General features: G+C 43.2%; 1 protein-coding gene across 3 annotated transcripts in view; it reads right to left on the bottom strand.

Annotated features, from left to right (window-relative positions):
• Positions 1–15,620, bottom strand: part of PRKN (parkin RBR E3 ubiquitin protein ligase) — a 1,234,090-nt gene that overhangs the window by 980,160 nt on the left and 238,310 nt on the right. For 2 of the 3 annotated variants that reach the window (XM_079148625.1, XM_079148626.1), the window contains exon 2: positions 8,146–8,309. In XM_079148625.1, coding sequence (XP_079004751.1) covers positions 8,146–8,309 — 164 coding nt within the window. Of the gene's footprint in view, positions 1–8,145; positions 8,310–9,026; positions 9,169–15,620 lie in introns of those variants that run through there. The other variant, XM_079148627.1, reaches the window with a different exon arrangement.

The following is a 15,620-nucleotide window of genomic DNA, read 5'->3' as shown; positions in this document are numbered from 1 at the left end:
ATGCTGCTGCTTTGCCATTTCCGGACTGTCACAAGACTGGAAGCGCTCCGCATGGCCTTCTGAAGCCAGCCTTTCCCTCGGCATGGTGCCCTTCCATCCGCCCAGGGCACCATGGGCATCAGCTGCCTGCTCCTTCGTTGCTGTGAACAACACCGTGTGTGCCATGGGTGTGCTGCCTTGCGTTTGGTCACCCTCCCACTAAAAGAGGAGTGGTTTCCAGGTCTGGGCTTATGTGAATGAAGTTACTGTGTTCGTTCGTGACAGGCTAGTGTGCCGGCATCGCTCTTTACCTCCCTAAGATAAATAGACAAGGATGTGATCACATGTCCCATGGTGAATGTGTGTTTAGCTTCTTAAGAAACCACTGTACTTTTTCCAGAGTGGCTGTGCCACATGACATTCCGACTAGCAGCACCTGAGATACATATTTGCCTTTCCCCATGCCCTGGCCAGCACCGGGTGGCTCACTGTTCCGTACCTTGCCCGTGTCGTTACTTTGCTCTAGATAACGACTATACTTTCATAACTTGTCAGCCTGACTACAGTTGCAGGTTCTAGTGAAGTTTACAAATCTCAACTTCCTTCAGACCTTCATTTACAATATTTTTGCTTAAACATTTCCTCTGCTTTTAGATTTACTGGACAGTGGTGTGTCTTTGGTCAAAACCCTCAAACACAATTTAGAAAGCTCAGGAGTAGAAGGAAAATCTGTTGTATTTGCTTGTATTTGTGCTTGCTGCATCTCCTGCTTCCCAGAGGAACATTTCTGTCTAGAGATCTTCCTTTGGTTGTTCTTTTAGAGTCACTTTGCAGGCAGCAAATACTGATTTCTCCTTGATTCCTAAGGATCTGTTCACTGAGTAAGGATTCTGCTTACGGTTCTTCTCTTTCTTTGAAACGTACCATGGCCTTCCTCCTGGTCTTCATGGTCTCAGATGCCATTCAAGCTGCCAACTCCTATAGGTGAGGTGAAATTTTTCTCTGGCTTCTTTCAAAATATTCCCTTGTCCTTAGTTCTGGGAATGTTCTAACATGTTTTGTGTTGGTGTGGGTTTCTCCAGATTTTTCCAGTCTGGGGTTTGCTCAACCTCTTAAACCTGTAATTTCATGCCTCTTGAGAGATGTGGGAAGTTTTCAGCCACTGTTTTTGAGCATAAGTTTACTTTTGTCCCCCCTTTCTGGGACTCTGGTGACAAACTTTAAAAATGCTCCATTACCATCCCACAGGTCTCTGAGGCCATTTGGTGGTTACTTCCCGGTCTCTTTCTCTCTGTTGTGAAGACCGTGTAAAGTCTACTCTTCCATCTTCCAGTTCGCTGACTCTCCCCTATCATTTCCATTCTTCTGCAGAGCCCACCCAGGGTGCTGGGTACCTCAGAAATCCAGGCTCTCCACCAGCCTTTGCCAGTGCTAGTGGGGTGGGGGCCTCAGCTTTCTTTGGCCTTGGGCTGGAGCAGAGCTTTCTGTGGTGCCCGGGTGCACCCTTCCTAGGTCATGCTTGACAGTCTCTCAGCTCCCAGTCTGGGATGATGTGGTAAAAGACACTCCCGGAGCTCATCCCTGCATTCTTCCTTGGTCCTGAGCCCCTGTGGGTCTGCGTTCTCCCATACCTTTCAGATGCTCAGGTGTTTGTGGCGCATGCAGTGACCACACTGAATGTGCTCAGTGGAGGACCAGGGAACAGAGTGTTTTCCAGCCTCTGCAAAGCAAAGCCTGTGCCAGGTCATCTGGTTTTCGATGTCCATATTTTTCCCATTTTTTAATTCTTCAAACGTCATAAAAGTTTTACCAATGGAAAAACAGATTGGATGAATGTATAAAGAAATTTACTATGCTCTTACCATGCTTCTCAAAATGACCTGTGGTTATTATGTTCTCTAGGAACTGGGAATTCAATGAGTGTTTTAAAAAGTTTTGACGCCAGTTACATTATATCTTATGAATATCATTCGCCGGTTAAAAAGATAACCCCACTTTTTTTTTATTTTTAAAATTTTCATGAGACTGTGGTTTGAAGCTATCATTTCCCAAAGTACCTAGAGTGAGGCACCAAAATATGCTCTCCTCCTAAAAGAAGTTGACTCTCTTAAGTGTAAGAAATACTACCCATGCCTCAAGTGACCACATCAGCTTGCCCAGGACACCGCCAGTATGAACCTTTATGTGGGAATAATTACTACTTAAAATTGTTGGTAGAGATTCCTTTCATTCTCAGAAGTATCCTACTTTGCATATTTAGTTATCTTATTTATGATAATCATGAAAACAGCAAGCACATTCACCTCCCCATGACTGCACCCCTCCTCAGCACACAAGTAGTTATTTAGCATTCCTCAGTGTGAGCATTAAGTAGCTCATCTGCAGGGGCCATATTCTCTTCCTTAGCAGGAACTTCTCATTTTACATCTTGTGTTTATACTACAATGCATAGTACCTAGGATGATGAAGGATAACTAAATATTTGCAAATATATATTCCGGGATTATAAGAATAACAAAGAATGCTAGAATTCTGACAATAAATAAACAGAGCCACCAAACACCAATTAAATCTGTAACTGCCAAGACTTTAAAACAAACCTCTTATATGGACATAATTTGCCATCTTTTCAAACCTAAGATCACTAACCAGTGCTCCAATAAAATTTCCATTTTCAATGTCCTCAGAAATACTTAAACTCATAAATCCATTAAAATATAAGATAATCTAAAAGCATTAAGAGAAAATTAATGAAATTATGATGTTATAAGTAATAATACACTTATTATCATATTTTAAAAACAATCATTAAAGTAAAACACATATTAACAGTTAATGTTTTCCTGTGGTTTAAATTTTTATAACTAATATATTAATTCGATAATCAGAAAAATTATATCATAAATATTTTGAAAGGGAAATAATTTTGGGAAAAATTTAAAGGACATTAAGAAAATAACAACCTTCAAGAATTTAGTTTAACCACATTTACTTCAGTTAGAAGTGGTTTAAGGCATTCACAATATCATCGTGTGGTTTTTTAAAAATTACCAGGCTAAAATGATGTTCATAATGTTTGTAATGTTTCTTATAATAACAGGTGAATTTTCTTGCAGATTACAGGAACTTGAATTCTTCTAACCACTGGGCATGGTTTACCTTATCAGTGAAAGCCAGTTTTCACTAGTTGCAGATTTTTAAATATGTGTTGTTTAAATCAATAAAAACATAGCCTATTTAAAAATTTGATTTTTCAGGGTCATTCAGTTTTTGTTCCTACTTAAAACCTCAACTATTAAAGTCTAAATAGTCCTGATCTTCTAAACTCATATTTTTTCATGTCATAAAGCTTAATTATAAACTGGTGTCCTTTGACAGTTACAAAAATGACCAATTTTATGAAATGATCTCTAAATATATGTATGCATTTTAAATATCAGAAAGTTGAATATTTGTTTAAGAATTTATGAACATCTGGATTTTGCTCCTGTAAAGCAAAATTTCCTATGAAAATGAACAGCTATAGTTTTTATGTTGAAAATCAAATTCATAATTACAAAGATAATATTAAGAGAATAACTTCACTACTGCATTAGTTAAATATCAACTGGCTTCTCATGTCTTGGCTATATTATGGTTAATTTTATGTCAGCAAGGTAGAGGCTTGGGACACGCAGATATTTGGTCAACATTATCCTGGGTATGTCTGTGAGAGTGTTTCTGAATGAGATTAACATCGGACTAGGTAGATGGAGTGAAGATGGGGTAAAGCACGTTGCCCTGCCCCCGAGTGTGAAGGACCTCATCCAGTCAGTTGAACGTCTTTATAAACCACAATGGCTGACTGCAACCACACCATTGCTCCCCTGGTTCCAAGGCCTTTGTAAACGATATCATTAAATCTCCGTGTCTATGACTTTTTTTGGGGGGAGGGGTATGGGGATAGAACTTAGGGGCACTCAACACTGAGCCACATCCCCAACCCTATTTTGTATTTTATTTAGAGACAGGATCTCACTGAGTTGTTTAGCGCCTCCCTGTGGCTGAGGCTGGCTTTGAACTCATGATCCTCCTGCCTCAGCCTCCCTGGGATTACAGGAGTGTGCTACCTTGCCCAGCCTGTGTCTACTTTTTGCAGATTGCAGATCTGAGGATTCATCAGCCTGCAAAATTACATGTATACACACACACATGCACACAATGAAACCCTACAGAATGTGTACACACATTCCATTGTTTCTGTTTCTTGTGAGAACCCTGACTAGTACATTGGCTAGTAAATCTGTACTACTACTAATAATAATACAGCTGATATGAACACATGATTTTTTTTGACAAAATCCATATAAAGTCTCAAGTCCCTGTTATTTTAACAATGAATCTAACTGTAAATTTTATCAGTTTGGGTAAACTTAATTATATTAGAATCTTATTTTCCTTATAAAATTTTGAATAATAAATTAAAATTACATAGAGTTGATTTCAGAAGTTTAGATATATATTAGATTTGGTGAGTTGGAGAAGGGTTGGCCCATCATTTGAATGGGTCCTGAATACTCCATTGCCATACTGTAAATATCAATCCACTATGAATAATGTATCAAAGATTAATATATATATAATACATGTATAGATACAAGCAAAAGATTGAAAACATTGCTTATAAAGTAGGAAAAAATCATATAACTTTCCAATTTGCTTCTAACAAACACAGTGTGTGGCAGATATTTGCTTTATGAAAATATATTTTAAGAGCAAAAATACTGTTGTGATTCTTTCCTCAACACTTCAGTTAGAGTTTTTTATTTTTGCTAAATTTGTTTAGGGGAACTAAGTCTTTTCAAGCTTGCTAAATTCACATTCTACAATTCTTAAGATGAGTAAAACCTGTGTATTAAATGGCCAAAAACTTATTTATGAACCCATTGACTTATTTATAAACCCATACAGTTTACTTACAAACCAGCGGAGTTCTTTTTGGTTAAAATGTGTAAATGCCATGCACACAGAGGCAGAGCAGGCGGGAAGCACTATGTGGCTGTCTTTCTGCGTGCTCACTGCAAACGCTCTCACCACCAGCCATGATGAATGGGAGCCTGTGTTAAGTGCTCACTTAGACTGTGCAGTGAGGGTGACAATCATGATGCTGGCAGTGCTAGTAACTGCTGACATTTACACAGTGTTTACTGGGTGTAAGACCTGCATATAAACTAATTTATCCCTCACAAAATCGCAACAGGATAGGTTCTATTATTTTTGTTTTATGTATAAGCAAATGGAGACAAAAGCCAAATTCTCTAAGTGTGTAATATACATTTAATAGTTACTATCCTCAACCTATACTATTAAGAACTAGATACTACCTAATGACTTAAGAGCTAAATTATGATGTGAACACTGTAGAATATCATTTGTACACTTAGAAATGAAGATAATACAACATGAAAAATGCACAAAATATAATGTTGGAAAACAATCAGAACATAAAATATAAAATGTTACGTCCTCACCAATTACAGCTTTGCAGACATGGACTTTGAATAAAGTCCAGGGCTAGGAGATGCGGTGCAAGATGGTATGGGACCCACCTCTCCAAAGCCCCCTTGTGGTCTCCTTCCCTCAGGAACAAGCTAAGCCCTGGACTCCAGCTCCCTGCCACCTGGCTTTCTCCAGCCACATTCCCTGGAGGGTCCTGGGGCCCCAGTCATCAAGGCCAGAGAAGTTCTTCCTCATCCTTCCCCTTTTTGAGACCCAGATGCCTCCTTTACCAGTGCCTCCCTTTTTAATTGCCCTTTGCATCCACAACATCATTCACAAGTTTCTCTACTTTCATCAGCTCCTTCATTGGATCAGGACATTTTCTTATTTTCCTTTTATCCTCAGAATTCAGAGGGTCTTCAGATTACCCTCAACTTTTGAGGCATCTCCTATGGTGGCTTCTTCCCTTGCTACCTCTGAAGAAAAGGCACACACAAGGCCACCTCTGCCCCGGAAACCGCACCTACTCCAACAACTGCAACGCGCGTGTGTCTCAGCCACCTCCGTCCTTAAGTGTGCTCCCCACGCTCCAGACCAGGTTCTCAGCAGCCAGCCACACGTCTCCATGCACACACCCTACCAGCATCAGCTCTCGCCCTCCCCAACAAGCCATCATCCTGCCCAATTCCAGCTGCATACTTCCCGTTTCTCCCTGGCACGTCCTATTTTCTCTATGCAGGAAACCACAATGCCAAGTCACTGGAGTTCTGTCAAATACAGCGCCACGCCTCCTGCCTCCTGGCTTTCCCACCTTGCACATCTCCAGGTTCTAGAAAGGCACGCTCCATGTTTGACCCTCTCTCTGTGAGTCCTACTTGAATTCTGTTACTCCAGGAGGTCTTTGCTGGCGACTCCCAATCTGCTGTGCTTTTTCCATCTTTGAAACTTCATAGTACTTATTTTTCAATGGCAAAACAGCGATGACTACGTTTGACACCCTTCTAATATAACTATTAAATTCAACCACATGAAATTGCTGAAGATTTTATCAATGAAAATGGTAATTCCATATGGTTAAATCCAACATTTCTTTTGGTGTCAGAGCCCCAGATAAAGAACTTCAGATGAAAATAAGGGCTGAGTTTTTCTTTTCATTGAACCCCGAGAAGCCCAGACTATTCTGTTTGTAAAAATAAAGACGATAAATCGATAAAAATATCTTATGCATAGATGTCTATAAAATCAATCATCTGTAGCAATTCCTCTAACAGAATATGAAATAGCTAATTGTTTCACCAACCAGCCCACATAGAAGGGAGGAACCTGAGAAAGTTCTGGAAATATATAATATGTGGATTCAAGGAGCTGTTTTAAAATCATTTATTTGTGAAAGAAGCATTCTTGGATTTAGAGGTTGGAAGGTACAGTGAAAAGCTTTTTAGTTGACTGAAATAAAAAGAAAAATCAAAACAGTTTTTAGCACATGCACTTCCCTTATAAAATCAAATTGCCTGAAAGCAAAGCACAGCAGTTTGTGCACAAAGCTTCTTGCCTCACCACCAGCTTGGGGAAAGGCAGGAGAATGACAGGGGCAATTTGCATTTCTATAGCTTCTTTGTGTACCCACATTCCAAAAGCATTTCACAAAGCAATAAATTTCAGGGCCCCCAAAGAGGCAGTGAGAGGGTGTGGATACAAGGACAGAGGACATGCTGACAATCAGACACCCAGACACCCAGCCACCAAGGCACAGCAGTGGGTCCACACAGCTGTAAACCCGAGAGCCATTCCTGGGTGCTCCTTTAGAGAGCGGGGATGTGTCACAGAACTTCCTCCTTCCTGCCCCCTGTCACTTCAGGACCTGAGCAGCTCTGCCTGCTGGCACCCACCACAGATCTGTGTTTCATCCCCTGCTCCGTGGGCACTGTCCTCGGCCGCCTGACTGGTTCCTCCCGTGGTAACCGAAGTCATGACTTCGGATGCTTGAGACAGATGAAGCCTCTGGCTTCTGGGGTAGAGGAGTGGCAGGGCTCCTGGACACAGCCAGGCGGGAGAGCAGACACACACTCACTCCATCACATGTCAGGGGCCTGTTCTAGGGGCGACCCACTTGGCTGAACCGTGGAGAAACTGCACACAATGAGGTCTTTCTGCTTGCTGCAGATTTCCTTCCTCACCAGCTCAGGAATGGCACCTTCTGATCCCCGGCAGCTGCGCATAGGCCTGAGCTGTGCCAGCTCCAGTGCATGGACTTTGACTGTCCTCCAGGGGTCACAGTCGGGTTACGAATCCCTCACAGTGCAGGGACTGAGCAGCCTGATTGGGAACAATTTATTTGAATCCTTCTTCATTAAGATTCAAATAGAATAAGTAAGGGAGAAATTGAACAGACCCAGAAATTGTGCCGCGCTGCTCTCTAGTCAGTAAACATTTATTCACTAAGCGCAGCGCAGGGTTCTCTCCCCGTCTCCCCTCCTCAGGGTTGTTCTTCCCATCCTTCCTGCTTGCTGTTTTAATGCATAATTAAGAAGGTCAGAATTAATGGAGCGGTGTGGAGTAAAGTTCAAGGAATCCCCAGGCACTGCTTATTCTATTAGATCTCGGGCGGCAACGTCAGGTTGGCATCCTAAGCCACATCAGCAGTGGGGCTGGCCACGTCCCAGGAAAGACCCACCCAGGGCCACTCACCTGCACCGTCAAGTCATTCTGAAGCTCCTTCCCTGCGAAAATCACACGCAGCTGGCCAGCTGGAACCCCCTGTCGCTTAGCAACCACTTCCTTGAGCTGGAAGATGCTGGTGTCAGAATCGACCTCCACAGGGAAACCATGGCTGGAGTTGAATCTGACAAACACTGACCAAGAAAACAAGGGAGGAAAGAGAGCGAGTGTCACTCAAGGCCCCTGAATGGCAATCGCAGCGCTGACTTACCCCTCGCCTGCCCTCCTTTCACCTATAACAGGTAACTTAATACAATAGAGCAATATCTGGGAAACCAGGATTTCCCCGAGGGGTTTCCTTTCACTGTTAGTCAGTGACCCACAAACCCAAATTGCCTCCTCCCTTTGACATCCATCCTGGGATCAGAGGGACTCCAGCAGAACGGCTGCTTGATTGGAATGGCGAGATCCCGAGAGTTTGTCAGACTCAGCTCAGACAGCCCAGCCGACCACCTCTCGCTCCCTCCACTGACCCCCGGGATAAAAATCAAAGGCAACGTGTTAGCAACGCTCCAGGAAGAAACAGAAGATCCCAGCCACGCTGCAGACTGGGGGAGGCCCCCTGGGGCCACGTGGAAGTGCTGGGGCTTCTGTGGTGCTGGCGAGAGGCTCCATCGGCTCTCTTTTAAAGCCGAGGACTCCATCTCTCTGTCGGGAGCAGGATCCAGGCGATTTGCAGGCTGAACCCCAGTCGCCTGCAGGCCGCCTTCCCACTTCACCTGCCCCCGCACCTCTCCCGTCTCTCAGGCCTTCCGGCCTCTCCTTGCTGCCCCTTCTCTCACTGCTTTATGACGGGCTCTCGTGAAATCTTTCCAAGGTTCCTGCTTCCCAACAGGAGTCTTGATCCTCACTCTCCCTTCCAAAAATGCCTCACGCCATCCTGCAAAATAAGTCCTGCTCATTCAGAGCTCGACCTCCTTGCACCACCAACCCTTCAGTGTCCTGTCCTCCAGGAAGGAAGTGCAAGGCCTCCCTCCTCTGGCACGAACCCACACTCCAGCGTTTTCTAGGTGGGTCCCGTGTGTTCTGCTAAGTGAACTCGCCCAGAACGCTCTTGTGCCCAGCCCTCCCCTCTTCTGAGTCCTCCCCTGTCATGGTCCACTTCAGGTGTGACCTCCTTCAGCAGGCCTCCTCCTACCACCCCAGCAACAACCACGGTGCCCATTCAGGGCTCCAGCAGCATTCTCTGTGCACCCTTTGCCCGGCACGGCTCCCTCCTCAGGGAAGAACGAACCTCTGAGGTCAGAAATACACGTGTTATGGTTTAGATGCGAGGTGACCCCAGAAGCTCATGTGTGAGAAATGCAAGAAAGTTTAGAGATGAGACGACCGGGTTACGGGAGCCCTGACCCAGTCAGTGTGTTAATCCCCTGACAGGGACGACTGAGTGGTGACTAGCCAGGTGAGGTGTGGCTGCAGGAGGCAGGTCACTGGGGACGTGCCCTGGGGGTTTAAATTTCGTATGTGGTGAGTGGAGACTCTCTGCTTCCTGGTATGATGTCTTGAGCTGCTTTCTGCTCTCACACTCTTCTGCCACGACGTTCTGTCTCACCTTAGACCCTGAAGAATGGAGTTGGCCATCTATGAACTGAGGCCTCTGAAACCATGAGCTCCAAATAAACTTTTCCTCCTTAAGAATGTTCTTGTCAGGTCTTTTGGTCATAGCGAGAAAAAAAAAATCTGACTAAAACAACAAGCTTCAGAATTGGGAAGACCTGCCACCAATCCTGTGTGCTCCTTATTGAGGGCAAGCATGTTAACTCTCACTCTTCCAGGCTCAGTTCCTAATCTTGAAAATAGGAATAAACTGCAGACGATGTTATCTGATACATTAAATAATATTTAAGTGCTTAGATAGTAACCTTCAAAAATCCCTTGGCAGTTTTAGGCATACATTTTATCTTCTCTAAAAGATGGTAAACCTCTCAAGAGCGGATACTCATTCACTTGCTGACTTACTGCCTTTAAGTGCAGCACTAGAAGATCTCAATTTGAATTAAAACAAAATAATAATTACAATGCCAATAATCATCAGGCACTTACACATGCCACATGCTACACCTTACATAAGCTTTTTTCTGAGCCCCTCAAGGATCTGGTCAGGTTGCTGTTGTTATCCTTATATAATAGAACAGTGAATGAAGGCCCAGAGAATTGAAATCACTTTCCTAAGGACATCAACTTCTTTGTAATGAAATCATAATTCAAATTCAGTTCGATCTTACTCTCAAGCTCATCCCATTTCTACTGTAATAGGATGTCTGAAACATTCTCAGAAGAATTGTCCACATTTCTTTTCCTTATGATAAAAAAAGATCAACAACAATGATAAAAAGGCTTTCCTTTCTTACATAATTCAGATATTCCCTTCACTGATAAGTAGTAAAAAAAAAAATGGGCTTAAAAATAAGCAACAAACCAAAACAAAAGCCCCAGAACTCCAGTGAGAAGCTAAGTCCAAAAATCAAGGAACAGTGGTCTAAGAGGCAGAGAGGTGAGAACCACAGGGAAAGCAGGTCGCGCCAGAGATGCCGCCAGAGCAGGAGCCCGTCGTGGTTCAGCATGGAGAAGTTTAGAAGAAGCAGGGTCTGGAAGTCACGAGTATTCCAATAAAAGGAAATTCCTGAAAACGTCCCAAATACAGAGGAAAAGGTACTTCTGATGTACTTGTACGTAGATTTCATTTTACACCTTTGAAAGTAGAGAGAAAGAAAAATGTCGTGGGAGTTTTGAGATATAGTCACTGGTTGCCTGGTCCTATATTCCTTTCAAGGTCATTGTATTTTCTCAAACTGACCAGGGTATAAGTTCTTGAGTCATAACCTCAGACATCTGGTGTCACTCGCCAATGATGAGGACCCATACGTGACTCTGGATGCTTTCCACGCAGCCGTTCTGCTCTTCCTGCAGGGTGCAGACTGGCTCTTCCCGGGAGCACTCCCTTAGTCACGCACAACCCCATCCTCCAGTCATGGGTTCAGTGATGACATTCGTTTCCCTGGTCAGCGACTCTGGAACACGGGCAGCGTAAGGCAGACTGACCCAAGTGAGACCCAGGACTGCCAGAGTTGATGTTGAAGTACTGTTAGGTGGCACGACCATCATGTGAGGCCTAGACATTTTTGTTGAAAGAATTCCAGAAAAGCAAAGCCCAGAGCAGACCACTCCTCTGAGCACGTAAACGGGCTGCCTGTGCGGAGGGCCGGGCGATCCTGCCTCAGGAGGAATGCCTGGGTTCTGGGGCTGTTTAGGCCACCTGCAGGCCAGTAAGTATGAGGAGCTCCCCCTGGTAAGGTGGCCAAAAACCAACCCCATGCTTCCAAAGGTCCCTTGGTGAGTGAGGGTGTTTCCTCCTCACATTTGAGACCATCACCGAGTCTGCTGTCGCCACCTCACATTCCCCTCCACTTACTATCCTATTTTCTACGTGAAAAATTTCACTGAGAATTTCTCATATGTATGTTCTTCATTTTCAGACCTTGTTTTTGACATTGTTTTGCAAACCCACACTTGAAGACTGCTCTTGGCAAGGCAGTGTCCTGCACATTTCTAATTCCATCGCCACTTCTCTCGTATCTCGTTTGACTCTTCAGAGGCGCTCAATACAGTCGGCTCCCGCTGTTCGTTTTTCTAGAATTGGACCCAGGAATTGAACCCAGGGCACTGTGCGTGCTAGGGAGTGCTCGACCACTGAGCACATCTCCAGTCCCCAGGTTCTGATGCTGCTTTTTCTCACGATACCTGCACCACATCCTCCTGGTTTTTTCTCCTACAACATGGGACAGCTCATCTTTCCTAGCTTTATCTTCTGGATTCTTCTCCTTTGTTATACCTGCAGATTTTGGAGTTCCCAGAGGTCTTTTGGGACTGTTTCTTTGTTATCCATGTATTTTCCCAGGCAACCCCATCCGATCCCATGGCTGTAATGCCAGGAGGTACCAGGGCTCCCAGATCTTTACCCCCAGAACCCTCTCTGCATCTCCCAGCATTTGAGACATTCCATGTGGATGCTCAAGAAGTTCATCAAAATGAGCATTCTCCTCCCACACCAACCCTGCCCCAGCGCTCTGTCTTACTCCTACTCTCTTTGATTCATCAATAAATGTTGTTAACTACACATAAAATAGATCCCCACACTGTCTAACTCTTACTTTTCTCAAATGCCATTGTGGTCTACGCTGCCATCACCTTTCCCAGACTTGCATCGTGGCCACCTGGCTGGTCTCCCTGCTTCCGTGGCTTTCCAGATTCAATTCCACAGAGCAGTCAGGGGGTCTTTTTTTTCCCAAGTAAGTCAGGTCAGGTCACTACTCTGTCCTCAGAACGCGCTCACTCCTCACTCTGAATACCAAGCCCTCCACGGTCAGTCTCCACCCACCTCCCAAGCTCACCTCAAACCACTCTCCCACTCGGCCACTGTGCTTCAGCCACATGCTCTTGCCACCGTTCAAGAGCTTCAAGTGTGTGCCCACTGTGGAGCCCCTGCTGCAGCTGACCAGATCTCACGGGAGAGCTTTCGATCTTACTAAGCAGAACCTGCTTCTGCCCCAATTCCTTGCCTTCATTGTTCACTTGCTGAAGGACTGCAGCTTAGTAGGCTTTTACCAAGGGACCCTGCTAGTAAAGCCTGTCCAAGATGTTGTGTAATTAAAATCCAGCTTAGAAATAACAAAAGAATATGCATGCATGGTCATCTGTGTGTATAAGTATGTTAGTATATCTGAGTTAACAAACTATCCGAGTGGCTCTGTGTGTGTGTCTGTGCGTGTGTGTGTGTGTGTAATTGGTCTGTGACATTTTAATCTGAATAATTGGAAAGGACACACACACACACATATATATATGCATATATGTATGTAAACATATGTTTTAAATATACATATTTACACAGTATTTTGTAATCCTAGATAAATCAAGTGCCAAATTGGATACCCTACTGTAAATTTTAAATTTGTACTTTAGTGACTTCTTTGTTAAACCAAGAAAAATACCAAGTATGATAAAGACAAAACATTTACAATTTAGGGTTAAAGTTAGAAAGAGTGCACATTTGTGTATATATATATTCACAGTACCATTAACAGTTTTAAAAACAACAATTGCTTTGAACAATATATTTATTGTGTTGATGTTAGTATCCAGATTACTATTCACTGTGACCATTTTTAAAACATTACCTATATCACACAACTTGACAAGAAGGTGTCTGACATCATCCTCTAACAGGTTCTTACGCAGTTCTTGATTCCTAAGCATCTTTTAAGTTCTATCTGGGCAGAAACATCATTTTGTCTCCCCATACTCACGACCAGTTGGTTTTTTTTTTAAATAAAAAACAGGAATTTCGCATTTTCTAACCCCTGAGTGACACGCTACTAGCTAACTCCACTGCAAAAACCACTGCGCAGCTTTCAGCGTAAAGCCAGGTGCTGTCTGCCTAGCAGAGGTGGCAGGTACACAGGTGGCAAAGCCAGTCTTGGGGCTTAAGGAAGCAAAATTCAGAGCAAAATTCTCAGAGCCTCTGAGAAGAGTGGAGGAAAACCATGAAGGCAAAGAGTCAGAAAGGGAATCCCCAGATTCTGTCCACTCCATCTCTGGCTGACCCTTTAAAGTTGAAGGTTCACCACAGACCCAAAGCAGCTCAGCGCAAGGAAAGATCTACTCAAGGAGGCAGACCACAACGCCCTACCTTTTACATGTGGACTGTGCTGAGTCTGCACATGGTGACTTCCTTCCCAAAAGGACAGTGTGCAAAGGGAGAACAGGAGAATCTCCCCAGTGAAGGAAACCTAACAAACACACCTTGGCCAGGTGATGAGGTCAGTGTCAACAAGGGGAAGTCACAGTGATAAGACATACCCTTGATCTGATGTGACAAGAATGGCCCTTTATCTCTGCAGTCTTCCTCTTGAAATCATATAACCCCAGTCTAACATCAGATAAAACCCTATTGAGAGATATTCTAGAAAATGCCTAGCCAGAATTCCTCAAAACTTTCAAGGTCATCAAAAGTGAGAAAAGTTTGATAGGTTGTCAGAGTCTGGAGGTGCCTAAGGGGACATGAGGGCTAGATGTAATGAATTCCTGGGTTCATTTGGATCTACAGGGAGAGAAAGGACCTTTAGTAAAAGTGAAGACAATCCAAAAAACGTTCCAACTTCATTCAACAAAAATATAACAATTTAGTTCATTAATTAAAGCAAATGTAATATCACAGTATTAGATGTTAAAAATAGTGGGAACTGGGTGTAGGGACACATGGGAACTTCCCGTACTATCTTAGCAAATTTTGCTGTAAAACTAAAACTGTTCTAAAATAAAAGTTTATTTTAAAAAACAGAAAATCTAGCCTAAGACCGGAGCTGCTTCTCAAAGAACAGATTTTTCCATTCAAGTCCTACCAAAATATTGTCTCCTAAGACTAAAAAACAATTGTCATAAGGGAAAAATGACAGAACCCAGAGTCTCCAAAAATTATATTCATACTGTGATACAAAGTTACCAAACACGTCAAAGAAGCAGAAAAATAGAACACATTCTGAGCAGGAAAGAAACTCAACTGAGACAAACCTTGAGATGGCTCTAATTTGAGAACAAGAAGACAAAATTGTTAGGCAGCTAGCACAACTATCCTCAATCAAGTAAAACAAAACTATTCTTGAAGCGAGCAGAAAGACAGGACAGATAGAGAAACAGAAACTACTGAAAATAACTAAATGGAAATTTGAGGACTAAAACTAAAATATCTGGAACAAAATTTTATTAGATAAATTTAATAATCAAGTGGAGATGAGAGAGGAAAGTGGGAAGAATCAACACAAGAGATTAAAATGAATAATGAGATCAGAAAAATGAATAGACATTAGGGATCTACTGGATAATACCAAGTGAACCAACGTACACATAGAGGGAGACCCAAAAGGACAGAAGAAAGAATGGAGAACAATTACATCTGAAAATAGCACCCCCAAATTTTCAGTATGGGAAATAAGAGTGAATTTACTTATTCAAGACATCAAACAGGATAACCGTGAAGGAGGCCAGGTCAAAGCAAAGCACAGTCAAACCACTGAAAGTCAAAGGCAAGGAGCACGATTTGAAAACGAGGAAAAAATACTCCTCACAGACAGGGTTAAAGTCACGTCATGAAGGTTAACTTCACAAACAGGGGATGGGGGGGAGGTGAGCAAGGCACAGGACTAGAGTTCAGTAGGAAAACAGAAAGCCAAAACAGTCAATGCAGAATTCTATGTCCAGGGGAAACACCCTTTGGGAATAAAGGCACAATAAGGACATCTTAATATAAAATAGAACTCAGAGAATTGTCATACACAGACTTGTTGTAGAAGAAATGCCAGTGGAAACTTGAGACACAGAGAAGAGAGACCCAGAAGATGGAAATATGGATCCTCAGCAAGGAGTCAGCTTCAGACATGCTGACAAAG

Source organism: Sciurus vulgaris (assembly GCF_902686455.1).
Source record: "Sciurus vulgaris genome assembly, chromosome: 7".
NCBI classification, from domain to species: domain Eukaryota; kingdom Metazoa; phylum Chordata; class Mammalia; order Rodentia; family Sciuridae; genus Sciurus; species Sciurus vulgaris.
The sequence above is the reverse complement of the archived record's forward strand: the minus strand, read 5'-3'. Positions and strand labels throughout refer to the sequence as shown.